Genomic DNA, 21,917 nt, shown 5'->3' on the forward strand with positions numbered 1-21,917 from the left:
CACTTACGTCAACAACGTCCAATCGGAACCGCCACTTGTGGCGTCAGCTTCCTCAAATCAGGACCCACCGTTGAGTGGCGTTATGAGCCTCATATCCGGAGCCGCTGCACTTGGTTGCACCCAAGGACGAGTGATGCTGCCACGCATCACTCGTCCTTGGGTGGCGCCATCGCCATCGAATCGGGCACCATCGAGTCGCCAGACTTGATGGCGCCGCTTGCATCATCGGGCTGCTGTCGGGCCCGCGGGTTGAGGGAACTCGCCGTACGTTGCATAAGACCGACCGGCAGCATCGGGCTACATGACCTCGTTGAGATGATGGCGTCAGGCGGGCTTGCTTGGTGGCCTTGATACAGAATGCCGTTGCAGAGGCAATAGCGTTCGGTGTGGACTCCAAGGCGTAGCAGCACCGCCGCCGCCAGACAATGCACTGGAAAGACGAGCTGCTTCCACGTGGCTTGGATGTCGGGCGCGCTCGTTTGCCAGGTTCCTCCAGGTTTGCCTGCAAGGCCAGGGGAAGGATCTGGCTCAAGGCCCAGTTCCGTGAGTACATCCCATTCTTGAGGACGGATCCCATCTCCACTGGATTGTCGCCAAAACTTGTGGACTAGCTTCGCTTGTCTCTTCTGATGATTTTTGGGTCTTAGTACTTGTCCACGTGCGCACAGTATTTGCCGCGTGCCTACATGAGGTTTTCAGAAGCCTAGAATGGGAACAGTTAAGGATAAGAGTGAATTCTGCCGCTGATGCGGCTTCCCGCATCGGCGCAACTATTGTAAATCACCTTCATTTCAAAAGTGTCTTAGCTAATTATGTGTAATTACAGCCAACAAAGTATTGTATTACCCGATGCTGTGTTGTTCCTGTACAGTATTTATTTTCTTGTCGTTTTTTCTGTCTTGATGTAATTCTCATCATTCCCGCGTTTTTGTTTGCTATAAAGCCTGTTAGCTAACATGTATAATTATGATCTTCTGCTCGATGTAAGATTCGCCGCTGCATTTGTAAAAATGTTTGTATTTGCCTTCGCAACCACTCCCCTCTGTAATGCCGTTTGGCCCTGAGGGTATTGCAAATAAAATACATAAATAATGGAGAATACCTTAGTAACCTGTGCTTCGCCGATAACATTGCATTGCTGAGTAACTTGCGGGTATTTGCAACTCATGATTACGGAGTTAGACAATGAGAGCAAAAAGTTTGGTCTTACAATTAATCTGTAGAAAACGAAAGTAATGTACAACAACCTCGGAAGAGATCAGCGCTTCGAGATAGGTAATACTGCACTTCAAATTGTAAAAGAGTATGTCTGCTTAGGGCAGGTAATAACCGCGGAGCCGAACCACGAGATTGAAGTAACTAGAAGAATAAGAATGGGGTGGAGCACATTTGGCAAGCACTCTGAAATAATAACAGGTAGATTGCCACTATCCCACGAGAGGAAAGTATATAACAGCTGTATCTTGCCGGTACTTAGCTATAGAGCAGAAATCTCGAGACTTACAAAGGAGGTTCAGCTTAAATTGAGGACGACGCAGCGAGAAACGGAAAGAAAAAAAAGTGGCAGCATATCCACGTAGTGAACGATGGAGAGTGGGGCGAAGCATTCGACCGTCCATTCGTTCTTCCTTCTGTCCGTCCTTGCGACCGTATGTGTGACGGTCAATGCGTCCATCCGCCCGTTCGTGTGTGCGTCTGTTCGTGCGTCTGTACCTGCGTTCGTCCATGCATCCGCCCCTGCGTCTGGTCATACATCCATCCATGCATCTGTCTGTGTGTCCGTTCGTCCATCTATTCAACACTTCAAGTACCACCACCTCAAATATTTTCATCATATATTCCCCACATAGAAGCACCGCTATGCAGTGGACATTCCAAGGACTAAACGAGAGGTGGCACACACCCACTTTCTTACGGCTTGCGCTTCGGGTTTACTTCCCACCTTTAACCACCTCAAGTTCATGGTATATACTAGTTCACCGTATTCATGGCACTGCGGCCCAATGCTCGTTAAACCTTTCTAAAACCAAGGAGGTTACAACCAGCGAGTATAACGTAGCAACCCTTTCTTGTCAGATAGTGCTCAATGTACATGCCAATGGCTACTTATGGGAAATGAGAGACAGGAGAATTCGGCTTTTACTTTTTTAAGGCTTGCACTTCGTATCTACTTCCCACCATTTACCACCTCGAGTTCATGGTATATACTAGTTCATTGCATTCATAGCACTGCGGCTGAATGCTCGCAAAACCTTTCTAAAAATAAGGTGGTTACACCCAGTGAGTATAACGTAGCAACGCTTTCTTGTCAGATAGTGATCAATGTACATGCGAATGACTGATAATGCGGAATGAGAGACGGGAGCATTTGCCTTTTAGTTAACACGCACGCCGCGAACTTTTTATTGTTCAACAAGCAAAATGTAAAACTTGCTACACACTGCAACTACGAGGGACGAACGGGTGCCGCTTTAAGGAGCTTCGCCCCTAAAATGGTAGGCGTAACCTTAAGAAACAAGAAGAGAGCAGAGTGCATTAGGGAACAAATGGGGTTAAGGATATCACGGCTGAAAAGAAGAAGAGGAAACGGACATGGTCCGGGCATGTAGCACGTAGACAGGGTAACCGCTGGTCATTAAGGGTAACTGATGGGATTCCCAGAAAGGCAAGCGAGTTAGGGAGGGACAGAAGGTTAGTTGGGCAGATGAGATTAAGAAGTTTGCGGGTATAAATTGGCAGCAGCAAGTACAAGACCGAGTTAACTGGCGGAACATCGGAGAGACCTTTGTCCTGCAGTAGACGTAGTCAGGCTGATTATGATGATGATGATGATGACGACTTGTCAAGGTTCTGCAATTTGTAATCAACGGTTTGACAAAAGACATCACACGACACAAGCAAGTGCCCTCGGTTACCCGACAGAACACCAGACAAACTATAGTACTTTATATACCTAGCTACGTGTCTATCGGAATTTCGTGTCCTCTACATCAAATTGTGAGTGTACGAAGTGGGCAGAAAGGGAGGAAAAACTTTTATAGGTTAGAAGGAAGGCTCAATACAAGCAGTACGTTCGTTCGATACTCTATGCTCTAGGCCGGGGGCGACACCCAGGGTTGCTTGAACTTCTTGAACCCACTATCTCTGGAGCTGGAGCTCACATCCCACCCCATCTAGAAGTCTAAGTACACTTGAAACAAAAAAATTGATCTGACATCCCACCTCCCTTCAGAAATCCAAGACCACTTGGCAAACAAAAAAAACTAATCTTGTGTCGACAAGTTGAAGTCTTGAAGATGTTGAGGTTGAGTACGATGACGCTGGGGTTGTCGAATTGGAGATTGGGCTGAGGCTTCATCTGCGCATGAAGGTGTGTCCGTCTACAAGATCAGCGGGTGTCTTGTTCATGTTCTTCTGAAGGGTACTCATTTGTGTTTGCAGTAGGTGTCATGACAGGGCAGGGTAGAAATTTCGTCTCGTGTAGGAACTGGTCTTTTTTGCTGCCCTGCCCTGATAACTAGGCAGTCATATTGCTCGAAATCGTCAATTTCTTGTCCAGAGGTTCAGTGTATATGCTTGCTGTCTTGGAACTATACTTGGGACTGTGCATCTGCCAGTCTTCTTTGTGCTTGTGCTCTTTGCGCCGTTTCTCGCGGTTGGAAGAGCCCAAAGTTGTGCCACTCTTTTCGGACTTCGAGGTAGTGTCCCCACTGTTCGCAAAGTGAGCCTTAGAAGTGGACTGCGAGGCATTGGGTGGCGATGTTGACCATTTTTTTCATGCAGTCTTTATGTACCTTAGGGGGCACATTGCCAGGGGTCGGCTTTGACACTTGTGCGCAAAATGCAAAGAAGTAAGTGGAGGGAGGAGCTTGCTGTGGCACGTATGCAGGCGATTTTTCCATGGAGGACAGACACCTCTACGACGAGGAATGCAAGTGGTGGGTGCACAGGGGGAGGTGGTGGCTGTGGCACTGTCGGTGTCCCGCAACAACTTGGCAGCACTGCAGCATATTTGCTAGGCTGCGCAACAGTAATGCCGTTTAGTTGCTCTTCGCAGACCTTTAAGAGCTGCAATGTCTTTGGGATAGGGACGGACTCATAGCAGGTCATCTCTGAATTCAGGGACACTGGCGATCAGCTAATGAACTGCCTGTGCGAATGCTTTGTTTTCTCGTGAACTTTTCATGTTGCACTTAGAGGGGCCAGCAGATACAGTGTCCGTTTTGTCGTGATTCTCAGATGGCGAATGGTCAGTGGCAATGTCTGTGCCGTACGCTTCGCTAGGATGCAGTCTAAGCAAATCGCTGTAGCTGTGCTGTGAGGGCTCGCCCGTGCACAAAGGTTTGCAAAGGGGTAACATTTCATTTCATTTCATTTCATTTATTATACTGTCAGCCCTATTTGGGCTATAACAGGGGTGGAAAAAAACCAATATACATACAGAAAAATAGGTACTCCCTATACAACTTCTAATATACATGACCATGAATGACAAGAAATAGCCAAAGCACTCTGCTCTTGAGGACATAGAATAAGCAAAATATAAACTATACGTCTTTATACACGACATCCTTTAGGCCCTTCAAGAAAGAAGGTACACATTCTGATAAGACAGTGGAATTCGGCAGCCTGTTCCACTCACCGATCGCCCGCGGAAAGAAACTGAACTTAAAACAATCGTTGTGTGATCTAGGAGGGGTGATGTACATGTTATGCCAGTGCCTTGACGTTTCCTCAGTTTTTATATACATATACTTCGATTTGTCTATTTTTACTTGTTCTTTAATGATTAAAAAGAGTAATTTAAGTCTTTCATACTCTGTCCTTTGTTCTAGTGGTTCAAGGTGGGCCAGCTTGCAAAGCTGAGTTGGAGAGTGGCAGCGCTGGTATTTGTTAAATATGAAACGTGACGCCAATCTTTGTATTCTATCTAGCTTAGTGCGATTACTTGTTGTGTAGGGCTCCCATACTACCTTTGCGTACTCCATAATTGGCCGTACCAGAGTCTTGTAAGCCAAGCATTTGATTTCCGGGCTAGCATGGTGCAGGTTTCGCCGAAGTTTCCACAATGCTTTGTTAGCCTTAGCACAAACGGAGTCTACATGCAAATTCCATCACAGATCGGAAGTTATTAATAAACCCAAATATTTGTGTTGTTCTACTCTGCCAAGCTCATGATCGTTCATAGAGTACGTAGTATTTAGAATGCCTTTTTTCCTAGTTACGGTCATCGTTACTGTTTTTGCGGCGTTTAGATCCATCTGCCAAATGGTACACCAGTTTGTATTTTTTGGAGGTTTAGATTTAGTTCTGATTGGCGGAAATTTTTGCAGTCGTTAGTATTACCACCTTTGTGTATCGGTTTGACATTACCAACTTTCCAAGCAGTGGGAAAGCAACCACTATTTACGGAGGACTGGAATATAATTGTCAAGTACTTCGAGACTCAAACTGCGTACCTATATAAAAATTCATTTGGTATTCCGTCAGGTCCTGCACTTTTCTTTTTGTCGATTTTATGTAGCAGGTTCAATACTTCTTGTTCCCTAATCGTTATTCCTTCTATAGCAGGTGTGTCACAAGCCTCATTAAAAGTCGGTACTTGTCTGTCATCGTGGGTAAATACTGAAGAAAAAAACGCATTAAAACTTTCAGCACGTGATTGTGAGTTTTTTTTATCTTCATCAAGATGGGTTTTTGTGTTTGGATTCACGTATCTCTAGAACTTTTCAGGTGCTTCTTGCAAGAACTTTTTTAGTTGAACATTATAAAAATTATCTTTGCAATTTTTAACTAGACGTCTCAATTCCTGGCTCATAGTGTGAATGGTTTCCTTCTCTTCAGGGCAAGGATTCTTTGAGTGAGCTTTCCGTTTTCGTTTCAGTTGTCTTTTGGCATGGATCACGTCACGCGTTATCCAAGGATTTTTCTTTGCTATCTTTTTTGTCGTGTTGAAATATAGAATTGAGTGCAATCACTGACCACCTGCGAGAAATAAGCCCATAGTCTATTTGTACATGCATTTGAATTTTGCAGGAGAACAAAAGTATCGAAAGAGTTTTTAAGTTTTTCTAAAACAGAAAGGTCATCAGCAGCTGCGAAGTTCAGAACTGTATTTTTGTAGTCCTTGTGCAACCTAGCGGACGCCATATCCAAGGAAAACATAACCATCTGATGATCTGATATGCCCTCAATTACATCCCATGTTTTAACATTCTCCTCCAGGAGTGAAGATACAAACACAAGGTCGAGAATAGAAGATACAGCCTTAAAAACACGTGTGTAGCTAGACACAATTTGCCATAAGTTAAAACAAAAGGCAATGCCCAAAAGATGTTCACAATGAGCTACTTCGTTTCCTAAAATATCATGCGAATCCCATTGAATGCCTGGTAAGTTGAAATCACCAATCAAAATTATTTTGTCGTCCTGGTGCATATTAGAATCCATAAAACATCTTAAGTCGGTCATAGTCGTAGCAGGAGAACAGTGGGGTCTGTACATAACTCCAATGTACACCGGGTGATCATTTAGTCGAATCTTTACCCATACGGCTTCACTATCACCAGCATCTGGCAAAGTTTGATACATTATGTCTCTTTTAATCATAAGTGCTACCCCGCCTCCTCTCCCGCCTCGGTCCTTCCTTATTAAGACGCAACCTGGTGGTGTGACTTCCACATCATGTACATCACTATGCAACCATGTCTCGGTGATTGCCAATATGTCAGCATCATGTTCCAAGGTTACACTTTCTATGAAGTGACTTTTGTTGAGTACGCTGCGAGAATTTAAGCTGATGATCCTAATCGGCCTGTTTTTGTCGTTCAGGTCCTCAGTGGTTGGGTTTAGCAGATGCTTTGCACTTGATTTTCTCCTTGGCATCATCACTCCAGGTGTACAAAACATTGTTGATGAGAACTTTGTCATAAACCAGTCTAACTTTCGCTCCTTTTTTGCTTTCTTCTAGACTTGAGACCCACAAGTTTCTCCGTATCTCAGATACACGTTTTGAGTAGTCCTCACTAATGTTAATATGAGTGCCTTTTAGCTTGAAACAATTTTTCAGTATCTTTACTTTGTCTTGGTAGTCTGCCACTCTAAGGATTACAGGGCGGTTTTTGCCAGGAAATTTCTTTCCCAGTCTATGTATTCTTTCTATATAATTCAGTTTCTGATGCCGAAGGGAGCCAACTATATCGTCATTTATTTTTTTAGTAAGCAATCATCATTCTCAGGGCCTTCTTCTTTTACGCCTCTAATAATAAGGTTGTTTCGTCTCGAGCAGTTTTCTAGGTCGTCAACCCTACTGCATAGAGCACTCAATTCTGTATGGCTCCTATCGACTGCATTCTCAAGCTTTAGCAGCCTACCATCCACTATATCTATGCACTCTAACTTTTTCTCAATTGTTAATATTCTGTTTTGAACTTGAATTATAGCAGACTCAGATGAGGCCTGTTGCTCTTGCATTTGCGAAATTTTAGACAAGATAGTTTTTTGCGTTTCTAGCAGTTCTTTAAACATTGCATCCGTAATAGGTCCAGGGTTTTGCTCGACATCTCCCGACAGTGAAAGCAACAGACCCGCCAGCGCAAAACAGTCACTTGTGCAGTTTATAATGGTGTGTGGACACGGCAACACTATTAAGCAAGGATCGTCACTACGGAAACCATAATTCCAGTCACCAACCTGCACGAGTAGGGGTGCGTTGCGGTGTCCCGGAACAACTTGGCAGCACTGCAGCATATTTGCTAGGCTGCGCAACAGTAATGCCGTTTAGTTGCTCTTCGCAGACCTTTAAGAGCTGCAATGTCTCTGGGATGGGGACCGACTCATAGCAGGTCATCTCTGAATTCAGGGACACTGGCGGAAGATCAGCTAATGAAACTGCCTGTGCGAATGCTTTGTTTTCTCGTGAACTTTTCATGTTGCACTTAGAGGGGTCAGCAGATACAGTGTCCGTTTTGTCGTGATTCTCAGACGGCGAATGGTCAGTGGCAAGGTCCGTGCCGTACGCTTCGCTAGGATTCAGTCTAAGCAAATCGCTGTAGCTGTGCTGTGAGGGCTCGCCTGTGCACAAAGGTTTGCAAAGGGGTAACATTTCTGGAATAGGAGCGTTCTGGAGCGGCGATGAACGTGGCACCTCTGAAGGCAATGGGCTGGAAGAGCTCGTCTGGAATGGGCTTGTGGGACATGATGTTTGGAGATGAACTAAAGCAGTTTTGTTGAGATGGCTCCACAAGGGTTTGTTGTCGTCAGGCTCATACTCGACCTAGAGGTTCTTTGCTGTTGACAGCAAGGGGTCAAAACGTGACAATGCAGACGTCAAAATTACTGCATTTCACATCCTTGGCAATAGTTCTTCTTTGCACTGCACGACAAAGTTTGTAGATGGCTGACAGATGACAGGTAAGTTGAGAAGTTTGAAGTGGAGTTCAGCTTGGGCTGCGTAAAACCAATCTTCGCCCTGAATAAGGGGAACGGTGTTCCGTTCAAGGATGACTGCTTCAACAATTGCAGATAGTGGTCCTATGGTAACTTTCAAAAAGGCAAATCCTTCAGGCACAACAGACTTTCCGCCACCGATGAGCAAAGGTGGTTTTGTTCATGGCTCGATCATGGCTCATGGCTCATGGCTCATGGTTTGGTGCTAGACTCCCTGGAACAATTGGGATATATTAGCCACTGTCAGAAAGGGCACTTATTTACCCTACTCCGTTGGCTTCAACAGTAACCATGGCACATCGGAATTGGGATCCGTACAGGGTTTCTTCGACGCAGTGCACAAATGCAGTTGGTGCTTTGGGGACTGTCTGCTTGTCGTTGGAAGGGGGCTTTGGTGCAGTACATTCAGTTGCAAGATGACCCTTCTCTTGGCCGTTGTAACAAACAGCGTCTCTCAAGTCTTGTCCTCTTATGTATGATGGGGAATCATACTTGGCTGAAATTGCTTCATACCTTGACTCTTGAGCATTAGATGATAGGCTGACAATGTGAGGAGGCTGCGTCATACGTGTGGTATACTGGAACGTAGATGGTGGAGCATGCTGTGGGGTGTCCACAGTACTGTCAGTTCCAACAGTAGCACTCTGAAACTGGGGCCGTCTCGACGGTCCTACGAATCGCTCTGTCGACTGCGAGGTCAGATCATGCGCGCATGGTCGAGTGTTCTATCTAGTTCTGTTACGATGTTGAAAAATTCGTCCAGTGTACGGGGTCATTGAACAGCAATGGATGTGGCTATCTGATCATCGCGAATGCCTTGAACTAGGTATTCGATGCATTCCTTGACAGTAATGGGAACTGGGCAGTGAGCCAAAATCTTTAGTTTTGCAATAGCATACGGCGGCAGGCTCTCTCCGGCTTTCTGTTTGAGGGTTGTGACCTTCTGTTGCTACTGTGTGATTGAAAGTTGCTCGCCGTATTGTTCTTGGAGTGCTGCTTCCTAGATTGTCCAGGTGGTAAGCTGACGCCCGGTGAATTTTCTGTCCGAGGCACCATCACCTTGCCGCCAAGGTCACGCAGATCAGCCTGATTAGCAGGTGGTGTTTCACTACACTGAATGAGATCAAGTACATGCGAAAGCTTCCGCACTTGCGATCACGTGAGGGTCATGTACGCTAAGTTGGAGAAGAACGATTTACCCTGCTCTTTGGGAACTTGCTCAGAGTTATTGAAAAAAGATTTATGTCAAAGCTTTATGTCAAAGCTTTGACCTAAAGCTATTTTTCAAAGACCTTTCTGTTTAAAGACCCTTCAAAGATCCTTTGTGTGTAATTGACTGCCAAATAAATTAGGAAAGTGGGAAGAGTTGTAAGTTACCTGCGATGGTCGATTCACTTTGCCCACTTTCGTTCAGCTACGTTTGGCTACACTGTAGCGTAAGCACGCACAATAGGCACGAACTAATAACATGTATTATAACAAGTGGCGTAATTGTCTTAGCTTTCGCTTGCTATTATTACGCCTTCCTCGTGAGCATCGCACACCACTTACATTTCATTGACGTGGCTGCGTGGTGCATGTCTCACGGTGTACGGTGAAGTGTGGTTAAGCTTCGTAAGGACAAGATTGCGCTGATTAGAGATAATATTGGTGATCACTGTCAAGTATTGGACGCAGCAGAGGATGCGAGTTAGAACAATCGTGCGTATTCCTGTCCCTTATAAGGGGGGTTTTTACACTCAGTGCAGGTGAATAAATATTTGCTTTTGGAATTTATGGAAAATAAATGCGACGTGGTGGCCTTGTCTCTATGGATCCCAATCAACCACTTACCCCTTGGTCACGGGATGAAATCTCCGCCGCGGAGACCGCATTTTGGTAGTGGTAAAGTGCCAAATCGCCATGTTCTTATATGTAGTTGTCCGATAATGACCGTAGAAATTTCCGGAGCCCTCAATTGCAGTGTCTATGATAATCATGTAGTGGCTTTGCATCCCAACAATTAAAGTTCTGTAGTTTCTCATTACCTCTAGCTGCATTTGCACAATAGTATAAACTGTGAGGTACCCTTCCAGTGCAAATGGCTATATATAGCCATTTTCGCAGTACTTTATAATAGGAACATCTGGTTGTTCAAGTTAAGACGCTTTACAACCTCGACGATCGCGACCATCTACCTCTGACCTCGTTTACGAAGAAGAGTACTTACGGCCGTCGGATATGCGTATTACGTAGATATTCACGTATTTCCACATCCAAAGTGCCTCACTACGGAGTGCTTTCCTCTATTCAGACAGAAGATAACAAAGCTAGCCATCCAGTCATTTTGTAACACACATGGCTCAATTCACCCGCCTCCCCCTGGTCCTTGTCCCCTTATTCTAAATTAATATCACTCTGCTGCATTCTGCCACAAGTCATTCACGTGCGAGTACTGTCACACGTATGCAGTTGACGCATTGCGGGAGTATGCATGAAAACCTCGGCTGCTGCGGCTGCATTTCCGATGGAGGCGGAAATGTTGTAGGCCCGTGTGCTCAGATTTGGGCGCACGTTAAAGAACCCCAGGTGGTCGAAATTTCCGGAGCCCTCCATTACGGCGTCTCTCATAATCATATGGTGGTTTTGGGACGTTAAACCCCAAAAGTCAATCAAGTATGCATGAAAACGTAATGTGGTGGGCGATAATGTCGTTGCAATCGCCAACAGCCTTCCTGCCATCCGAGATAATATAGCTACATCCATGAATCGCACACGCTTTCGTGCTTTTAAGGGAAAAAAAAGGGGGGGGGAGGGAAGCATATGTTACTATTTTTCGTCGTTGCCTACTCGCCACGAGCTCGTTCTAAAAGATGGATGCTTGCGACAGATAGATATGCTTGCCCGAGGTTTCTTCTGCAGCAGGTTTCTTCTATCGACCTGCAGCAGCTTTCTTCTATGGGTAAAGTACTTCCTATTTGTTGAATACCAGCCTTGAAAAAAAAGAGGAAGAAAAAAAATTGCCCGCAGCTTCCCTCGGGGGAACACTGAGGAGGATGCGGAGCATATAATTGGTTAACGGGGTGTTAAAGTGCGACTTACTTGGGTCGATGGCTAAATTGGTTAACGTGGTTGTGAAATGGGGTGTTAAATTGCGACTTACTTGGGTCGCTGGCTAAATTGGTTAACGCGGCCATGTACAGCACGTGCTCTGGAGTCACCCCGCGTCGGTCGGTACGTCTGATTTCGCTGCTGGCAATGGCAAACGGCGTCGATCTCGGGCCAGTTATCGTACGCGGCATGCCGAGGTATATGGTGGGGAAGGCGTACTCTTCGGCGTACTCGTCAAAGAAGAGAGCGATGGGAACCTTGTTTTCACCCGGGGCGACGTGCAAGCTGTACGTGTTGTCCACGAGTTTGCTAGCGTCTTCATCGCTCACCACCATTTCGTCCGCCGCTTCTCCTTCAGCACCACCGACTCCCATGTCGTCGTACACCAACGTACGGCTGACGGCATTCAGGGCAATGGCAGCCTGCATGGGGTCGTCCAAGTCGATGATTTCGGGAAGAGCTTAGATTTCGTCGTCGTCATAGGCGCCTACTGCATCGTCATCGTCGAAACGTTCGAGTCGGCTCCAGTCTATGTGAACGTTGAGGTGTTTGTACAGCGGAGTGTTTTCCAAGTGTTTGAGCCAAGCGTGTATGTTGCTGCGCTTGACCAAACCGTGCTTATACGTCGACTTGCTCACCAATTTTCGTTTGATGTGAACGTCGATGGCCGCGTCGTCGGGGATGTTGCGAGGCAAGCACCTAACGACAGTGGGAACTTGGATGGGAACGTTCGCGATCTGGCCCTTGATTCCGTACTGTCCGTTGCCGTGAGTCAAGCGTCGTATACTCATGAACGGGAGTCGAGGAGCGATGAGTCGTTCTTCAACCGCGTTCAACTCGGGTAGATGTTCGGGTCGGGGCGGGTAGCGGTAGCCGTAACTCACGCTAGCTGAGGGAACTCGACCGGCAATCAACGACTGCTTGCACGTAGCACACACGACGTAGTCGGCATAGTCGGTGCCCTTTCCAAACGTATCGCAAAGAACCGACAACGCTTTGGAGTTGTTCTGAATGTTGCCGATCCGAGTTAAGTTGTTATCGAACCAAAGACGATCACACACCTTGCAGGTGTGGCCGAAGCTTCGGTCAAGGAAGTCGCGCTTGAAGCGAGCGTTGGGCGTGGCATACTGCTTGGCGCGCCACGCCGCTACCTCGGCGCGCTTGCGCTCGCGGGCAGCATCGGGATCGGCCTCTCGTCGCCGACGCTTGCACTCGGCTTCCCGTTTTCGAAAGTCCGGGTCCTCTTGTCGACGCTTACGTTTCAAAGCGGCCGAATCCGGTGCTGCTGCTCGACGCTGACGTCTCTCAGCGGCTTCACGTTCTCTAAGTTGAGCATCTTCCGCTCGACGCCGACGTTTACGTTCGGCGTCGCGAGCTCTTCTCCGCGCTGCCTTGTCTTCGGACGACGACTTGGTTGCGGTTCCGCCAACACTTTGGCCGGCGCTGGTCGAAGGGACGTCGATCATTGCGACCTCGGACGTCGACGCGCCGTACAAACCAACCGACGAGCGGCAACTGAGCGAGCGAGCACCGACCTTGAGTATATATACAGCGCGACGGCGCATGCACTGTCAGCTGTCGAATGTTCGAGAAGGGGGAGAAGCGCAACGGCGCATGCGCGCGCGTCAGCTGCCGATGTTCTCGAAGCGCAACGGCGCATGCGCGCGCGTCAGCTGCCGATGTTCTCGAAGCGTGACGGCGCATGCGCGCTACATTATACAGCTAGCGAATGTTCGTGAAGAGGAGAAGCGCACGCGGTGTGTAGAGGAGGAAGGGTGCACAGATGGTGGAGGAGTGAAGTGCGCGCGGTGTGTAGAGGAGGAAGGGATGCGCAGATGGTGGAAGAAGGAGGAGGAATCTTGCGGACGGCGCCGCACTACAAGCCTCGAGTATTAGATGCTCCGCATCTAAAAGAAAGATGTAGGCACACAGTGATACAAATTGCCAAAATGCGAAGCTATAAAGAGTCGAGATTTCAGGTACAGAATGTTTGAAGAGGCGAAAACTGGTTCAACAGGGAACGCCACTCGAGACGAGCCACAACTTCCGATTGCCTCTCCCTGTACAACAGCTCACCTTCCTTCGTCAAGGCTACACTTCTATCTTCGATATCCGTCTTGTCCTATGCTTTCTTGGACACTAAAATTTACCGTTTGTCTCCATACTTTCTCTGTGTTGAAAACCCATGCGTAAATAGTATGCGCGTATAAAGTAGTTGTCCAGGGCTCTTTTTTGTGGTTGTTAATAAGCGACAGCAGTTTCAACTCGGCGATTTTGTTCGATATCGTTTGAGAATAATGGCACTGCGACGCACTTATATACAAAAATAAAAAAAATTCACTAAAACACAAGATGTGAAGCACTTTCAGAGCTGTGCACAAGTAAAGAAAAGGTGATATAGCATGTTCCAAGAAGCGCACTAAGATAGTTCGATATTTCAGATGGAAAGTAAATACAAGTACTAAAGAAATATAGGACGAAAAATTTTGGTCATGGCGTGTTGTCGAAAAACATCGAGACTTTTCTGTTTCAAGTACAAAAAAGTCGCAAGCTAGAAAAGAAAGTCGCTTCTTCAGACAGATAATTCACGTGGTGAAGAGGAAATAGGGCACAGGTTGTGACAGGCCCTCTGAAATGCGGAGCAAGTAGAGAGCGAAAGTAAAATGTCAAGGCGAGTGTTTAGAAAAAGTTTATTTACACTATGTACAAAAACAAAAATTTCGTAACATTCCAGTGATGGGCACATATACTTTGACAGATCTATGTATCACGTCCAACATCACTACGTTGAAAGAAATATATCATTGCTCTAATATATGTGCCAATGTCGGCATACGTGTACACACGAACTCATGCGATATCATGATACAATGAACGGTATAACAATACAATAGATGCAATGAAACGCAATTGCTTGCAACGAAATCATGAATAACTACTCAACGGGCGCAAATGTTGGAACAAAAGATTAAGGGGCTATCCCTTCTCTGAAAAATCACATGGGAAGCCACGCGAAAGCGTGCTTGATTTTTTCTCTTTTTTCTTTTACTCTCCTATCTATCTATCTATCTATCTATCTATCTATCTATCTATCTATCTATCTAAATATATCTATCTATCTATCTATGTGTCTGTCTGTCTGTCTGTCTGTCTGTCTGTCAGGCCACCTATATTTGGGTTCTCTCGTAACCGCTGCTCAGAGGAAGTCAGCGGGAATTCTTTGGGACGAAGCCCTCTCTAATGCGCTTGTGGTTACCCGGCGTTGCTGCGCCTTGTCGGTCGTAAGCAAAATGTATTTCACGTAGGTTTTGTGAGTAGAGCTTCAGGGTGCTGTGCGTTGTGAATACAAGTGGGCGCAGTACGTAACAGGGACTGAGGAAGAGAACGACAACACAGGGGCACACTCGCACATGGAAGTTTATGGAAGCAGCAAAAATTGTCAGATGGTGACCTTTCTCGCCTTCCATAAACTTCCAGTTGCGAGTGTGCGCCTGTATTGTCCTTTTCTTTTCCTATCTCTGGTACGTACTGTGCCCCACTTCTTTCTCTCACATTGAACCGTTACCAACTAGTTCAAATGACTGTTTAGCGTACAATGGGCACGTCCACGCCATGCATATGAGGGTGCCTGATATTGCACAGTATCTGAAATGTTGTGTTTCGAGGTGTGGGTATACTTTGCTATAAAACCAGGGTAACTCTAAGCAACTTAGCCAATCTCTGGGTTGCTCCCCACTTTTGGGAGAAATAAAGTTTTGATTATCATCATCTCGTGATTCGCCTCCTTAACTCAGTGTAGACCAAATTTGGTTAAGAAGTGTTAGAGGGCTCAGCCAATGCGACTGCCGGTCATGGCGCCAATAACGTGAAAATTCCGTCACCCTTCCGTCCAGCCACGTAGTGTGGTTTATAACCCTATACACGGGCCGTGGTATGCGAGTATGCGCCACGGGTGATTAACAGTCTAAGTCTACACTGAAACGGCAAGAATAACCATTACTAACTTTACTGTGAGAGCACTAATATTGGCTGCGTACAGCAGAGGAGTATTTCTTTACGCGCGAAAACATAGACGGACATCACATACTACTTTAACACAACTGTTCCGAACTTACTGTACCAATAAACACAGAGAACAGTTCACTGAAGCACTAAGCCACATCCGCCGTCACGCTGCCGCGAAGATATAGCTATCCGCTCATTATAGCAAGTCTTGCGCGAGGCTGGTTTTACCAAGCTGTTAATAAAAAGTGGTGTTTTAGATTCGAAACAGCTCTTCGACTATCCTGCGTAACACTTTCCCTCCGTACGAACGCGCTGCGTGCCGCAGGTGTTGGCACAGTGGCAAGTAGGTCACGTCGCTTCTGCGCGTTGACGTCATACTCTGCTTGCAGTGCGCGTCTTTTCCTTGCCTGCGGCGCGTTCGCCGCATCGTTCGTTCCCCCGCAACATCGACCGCGACCGCCGCTCGCTACACCACCGAGTCGTCGGTTCAAACGCCATAAACCTGACGCGTGCCTAACGAACGCGTTGAAACATGCCTGTACATATCATCTACAAGACCTACACCAGCCATCGCTTCGAACGAATCTTCCAGCGCCCACCAAAGCACCGGCGTTAGCGCCGTTCAACCCACGACGCCACCCGTGCACACCACTGCTGCTTCGCATCCCATTAGGGCTTCCTTCGGGGAGATGGTCAAAACTTCTTCACGTGTTTCACGTGCTGTTGTTCTTTCTCGGGGAAAAACGAACCTGTCAACTTCAGCAAAGTATAAATGCTCGACTCCGAGGCCACTTGATGCGAAATACAAGAGAGGTAATCTTTTACCGATTCTAGCAAAAAAAGAAAGCCGGGTAATAAAAGGTAAACGAATAGTTCACACATGATGATGAAAAAAAAAAGATACAGGTCATGTGTACACACAGTTACCACTAATATAAAACAGGTAAAACCTTTCTAGATCACACTTTTTTTATTCAAAATACCGGTTCTTGTTAGCTGCGACACCCTGTACACATAAATTACCAGTAATGTGACCGTCTCTTGCTCCTTTCAATCGAGTACCCGCCCATCTTTCGATTTTTGTCACTAATACTCACGGTTTTGCGGAAGCCGGAGACTAAACATACACCCATCACTGAACTTTATACAAAGAACGGCTAGCCTGCTCTAAGGAACACTGTTTTTAGGTCTGTATTCACTTTTATTGTCACAGACACAAAAAAATAAATAAGAAGTAACAAGGCATTCATCTGATGCGCTTCAAGCGCAATCCATTTCGCCTTTTCAAGTATGCTTGTCAAGTGCACAGCTTGTGATAATCAGCCGAGTTTTTGTAGGCTCTGTCACAGTTAACTAACTGCGCTGCTCGCTAAAAGTATCATCTCGATACCTTTAAAAATGAGGATTTTAGCGTGAGGAAACTGTTATGCACAGTAGATTGCCATTGGCAGCAGTACAAAAAAAGTACTTATGGCTTAATTATTGTCTTTATGGCATAATTATTCCGCCACTTACCTCGAAACACGCTTAAGCTGCTTAGCCGTCCCTTTGGTGTTATAATAACTGCTTCTGCGTCGTACCCACGGCAGATACTCCCTAGATAAGTTTATATGATGAAGAAAGTGGTTCGCATACATAAGACCACAATGCAATCTTGCGCCTTAGTGTGAAAAAAAAAACATTGATTTCATCAGCATTCGGAAATTTTCTGTTATATGGCATCATGGTATAAGTATCGCTCAAGTTATTATGCAAGCTTAAAACTTGCCCCTGACTAAAGTGACATTAACGACAGTGCCAAGGTGGGATAAAAACAATGAAAGTTGACTGTGCAAAATACCGGGTTTAGGAAACTTAACATTATGTAGACTTTGTATTATGTGAGTGGAAGACTGTTGAAAGAAGTTGACTGGTACATGAAATGGTCGATTCTCTCTGGTTGATTTACGCGAAATCCAAAAATTCACACAACTGAGATGCAAAGGGCAGGAAATCACGCCGCGAATCAGTTTGTAGAGAAAGAGCAAGGTCAGCGCGATTTGGCTGACTGTGAATTGAAGGAAATGGTAATAATCTGGCAATATTAGAAGGACATCCAGAGATATATGTAGCCAAGGGATGGTTGTAAATGCTCATGCATTTTTTCTAGACTTGTGCAATGGCGTCAGTGACTGCCAGATTTAGCGATGACATTATAGATCACAGATGCATACTCCAGTTGACGAAGACATATAGTGGTGTACAATTTCTGGAAGGCTGTAGGAGAACTGTATTCTCGAGAGATTCTGCAAATACAACCGAGTGATCGAAGGCCTCGCGTGGCAGTACGTTTAGTATTGGTAAAAAAATCAAGCATACTATAAAAAAGAACACCAAGATCACTGAGCTTATAAACCTTACAGACCGACATGGTATTGACAGTGTATAACATTGACACGATGAATGTTTTGCGAGATATGCTCATGAAATGGGTCCCTGAGGTTTTCAGGAAAAGGTTATTGTTGTCACACAATTCGGAAAAAGAACACAATTGTCACTGCAGCAAGTGACAGTCTTTAACTGAATTATTTTCTTAAATCTCTTTATGGCAGCAGCATACAAAAGAAAAGAAGAATAACTAATTGCAAAAGATAAGTTATAACATATGATAAATATAAGAGTGGGCCTAATACCAGTTCTTGAGAGACCGCACTAGTCACTTTGTAGAAGAAAAACATTTGGCAATTAATGGTAACATATTATGATGTGTGAAGCAGATAGCTGTACAAGAAATTCACAACAGACCAGTCGGCATCATATTTTGCAAGTTTGAAAAAAACAGTGAGTGGCTGATGACGTCAAAAGCCTTGCTGAAGTCACAGTAGACTACATCAACCTGTCCTCTGGTGGAAATAGAACAGATTTGCGTCATGAAACTAGCAACAATTGTGGTAGTTGAGCGGCCACGGAGAAACCCGTGTTAATTAGGAATCAATGAATTATTCAAGCTAACAGTCAATATGTTGGGAAGAATCATCTTAAAGATCTTCAATTTTTACACTGTAGAGAAATCGGGTGATAATTAGAAACTTCAGCTTTGCAGCCCGATCTAAATGCCAAAAGAACACGTGCAGTTATTCACATGCTGAAAAATGTGGAAACGTTCAGACAGAGGTTGAATGTTTTAGTCAGTACTGGAGCAAATATACTAAACTATTCCTTTAGTATGATAGATGGGATGCCATCTTGGCCGTACGATAAGGACAGCCTTAAGCGCTTAATGTGCATGATCACATGAGCTTTTGGTCCAGGGATAGACCACAAGATGTGCTAACAGCATTGGGATGTTTTACCACCTGAGTCCTAGAGTCTTGAGATCTTATAAAGGGATGAAAATGCGGGGAAGAACAGCCAGCAACGGCGTGAACTTCAACACCGTCCGAGTCCAGCAGCCTGAAGGACGCCCAACTTTTGCTAGACCGTTTGCGTACATACTTCCAAAACACAGCTGGCCTGCCAGAAAGATTTTTTTCTGATATTGCAATATATGAACTGTGGTCTCGTTTACATAGGTGTTTAGAGAGAGCTGGAAAGAAGCTGACACTTTCTTCCACTGGCTCAATGAAAAACATTTAGCCCTCTTGTGCACCGTACATTTATGCTTCAGTGCACTGATAAGTCAAGGATCAATCCAGTAGGGATATATTTGATGTTTGGGTTTATATTGCGGTGTAAACTAACGCATGCTGTTTTATACAAGCTGCATAAACTGCTCAACCTTGTCACCAACGTTTAGTTTATGAGTAACTCTGAATTAATTCCCAATTTTCTTCCTATTTTTTAGTTTTCTTTTTTACTATACCTTGCCTGAATTTTCTTTGTGTTTTTACTACAAGTTTTAGGTTGTTTTTCTGCAGCCAGGGAAGTCGTGTTCATAATTTATATCATCATCAAGGTCTATGAAGAGCAAAAATACGAACACTTTTTCCCGGCGCGACACCACGCTCTCTATGCTACACTTCGCTGTGCTGTATGCAGTTTTTTCTGCATTGCACCGAGTGACTATGACGACTCGGGACAGCATGTGGTGGAATGCGACATTATGGCCCCCTTCAAGCACTTCGCGACGTAGGTTCAGATTTCGGATCAATAGCATCTGTACACGCCGACATAAAACGGAACTAAATATCGGATAGCCATATTGATCCGCTACTTTTTGTTTTCGACTGGATCCCAACATAAACACGTTAAAGTCCGAAGCACCGTTTTTTTGTATGCTGACAAAAAGGATCAATACGCGAGGAACACGGCAAAATGAAACTCTTGGAAAGATTCCTCTACTATATTCCAGGCTGTAATAAAAATTTATCTATGGCACATGTTTTCGATAATGAGAAAGTTCTAGGCGACAACTTATTTTTTTTTATAAACCAAGCGCGAAATAAAGCAGTTCCTAATAAACATTCAGCGCACTGTGATTATTCCTTGGGGGTGTACCTTCCTTTTTTAGAGGCGGGGGGGGGCTGTTTAATTAAACGAAAATGACCTCTCTCCATGACCGGGGCTGTTACCGAGAGAAACCGTGGCCCGCGGGTACCCAGAACATGTATCTGTTATTTTGCAGGGATATGTATTTCACATTTTGTCGCTGTTATTCTAAGGTTTCCAAAGTTATATGAGAATGGGGAACGCAGAATACTCTATAGATGCAATGCGAAGCTACAAAGTGAAGACAGGCAGAACTTGGAACGCTCCTCACAAATATTTGTGCTCCATGTTAAATATTTATCTTCATACGTGCACGTGTTTACAAGTTTATTCATTCTAAACACATACAAAAGATTTTTCTCCGACGTGTGTCAGGCTGGATTACATTGTGTTACCTCATCAGTGTTATTTTTCTGTTTCTTTCCCTTTCCTCTCTTTCTTCCGTCATATCTGCCTGTTCTTTACGTTCTCTGTTTCCAAAAAAAAAAAAAAGCCCACAGGTGTTGTGCCCCTTTAGCTGGCTGTTGTCATTCTGTGTTATCCCTCTTTCTGGAAGTTTTAGCTCGATAGCGTCAAAAAACTTGTTTCGTAGAAATTCCTGTGTCGGCGTCGTTAGTTGTGAGCGAAAGCTCAGCCTGTGCGTGGCCGAAAAATTGAGACACCTGCAAATGAAATAAACAATGAACATTTCTCGACACGGTGAGGATCAAGCCCAGGCCGTTTGCGCGGCAAGCAAGTGTTCTACCGCATGGCCAGTAATCTGCTTGAAATTGTGTCAAAAATACATTTCATGCTTTACAAACACAGGTGTCCTGCATACAGGCTTCACTGCACAACTTGCAATATCACAGTAATATGGCTTGGTACAACCATACACTCTCATCGAGCGTGAGAGCATGTGATTATCTAAAGGACTTCATGGTTTAAAGGTGGCCCCTCATCACAAAAGTACACACGTTTAAACGAGCATGGACTTAAAAACACGTAGTCGGTGCAAAGCAAGTTCAGAAACATTACACGTGCATAATTGCTGGTGGTTTACAAATCCTTTTTTATTACACACACTGCAGTGAAAGCTTCACTAACACAATCCACTTTCAACCCTATTGATTACATTGCAGTAATACTGAATTCAACCTTGTCGAGTAACATGATACGATAAAAGCTACACCTAGTGGTTCAATTATACACTAGGGACAGAATATTGTTATCAAATTTAACTCTTAAAGACTACGCTTAGGGGTCCCAATTTTTTTATATTTTAGTGCTTGGTAGCTCGGACACTCTCCGCATGCAAAAGTTTCCCTTAATATAAAAACTATTACTGAATTCTAGCAAGCAAAAAGTCCGCCGATTCACACATTGATGCATTCTAGGAACAATACTATTTTCTGGTATATTTATACGCTAACTGTGGACGAATGAGCCACTTTGAAAATTGATCCAAGCCGTACTTTCTCACCTATACTGTGAAAGGAAAACAATCACAGGACGCGGCTTTGTTGAAGCACTCCAGCGAAAATTCGGCGAAAATCTCAAAGAAGGAAGCGGCGATTTCAGCCCCAACAAAGGGTACGCTTGACGAGTGGAGGCCTTTCAGTTGGCGCTAGAGCAGCATAGGGGAAAAAACCCACGAACTCTCACGGGAATGCCGCGAACAAAGTTCCCCGAAAGAGCCCCTGTTTTTCGAGACGAGATTAAAGTGCTGCGCCAACGGCACAAATTTACCGGGCTTGATGTGGGTAAATATTTTTTCTGGAGTAGCTTCCATCTCAAGCGAGACCAAGTCTACCAAGCATGGTGGTTTACACTGACGTTCAAGAATGGTGTTTCGCCATGACAGGTGTAGAAAGCTTATAAAACAAGTTCCCTTGCTCGAGGAATCGATTTTTGTTCTCGGCTATACC

General features: G+C 45.1%; 1 protein-coding gene across 1 annotated transcript; it reads right to left on the reverse strand.

The window, feature by feature from the left end:
- Positions 1 to 11,999: 11,999 nt before the first annotated feature.
- Positions 12,000 to 13,041, reverse strand: LOC142772269 (uncharacterized). Its single transcript, XM_075874468.1, has 2 exons — positions 12,729 to 13,041; positions 12,000 to 12,668 (listed from the first exon to the last, which is right to left on the reverse strand). Exons 1-2 carry the CDS (start codon positions 13,002 to 13,004, stop codon positions 12,000 to 12,002), a joined length of 945 nt encoding a protein of 314 aa, XP_075730583.1. The 5' UTR covers positions 13,005 to 13,041.
- Between the last annotated feature and the right edge of the window lie 8,876 nt (positions 13,042 to 21,917).

The sequence above is a fragment of the Rhipicephalus microplus genome, chromosome 9 (assembly GCF_043290135.1).
Source record: "Rhipicephalus microplus isolate Deutch F79 chromosome 9, USDA_Rmic, whole genome shotgun sequence".
NCBI classification, from domain to species: domain Eukaryota; kingdom Metazoa; phylum Arthropoda; class Arachnida; order Ixodida; family Ixodidae; genus Rhipicephalus; species Rhipicephalus microplus.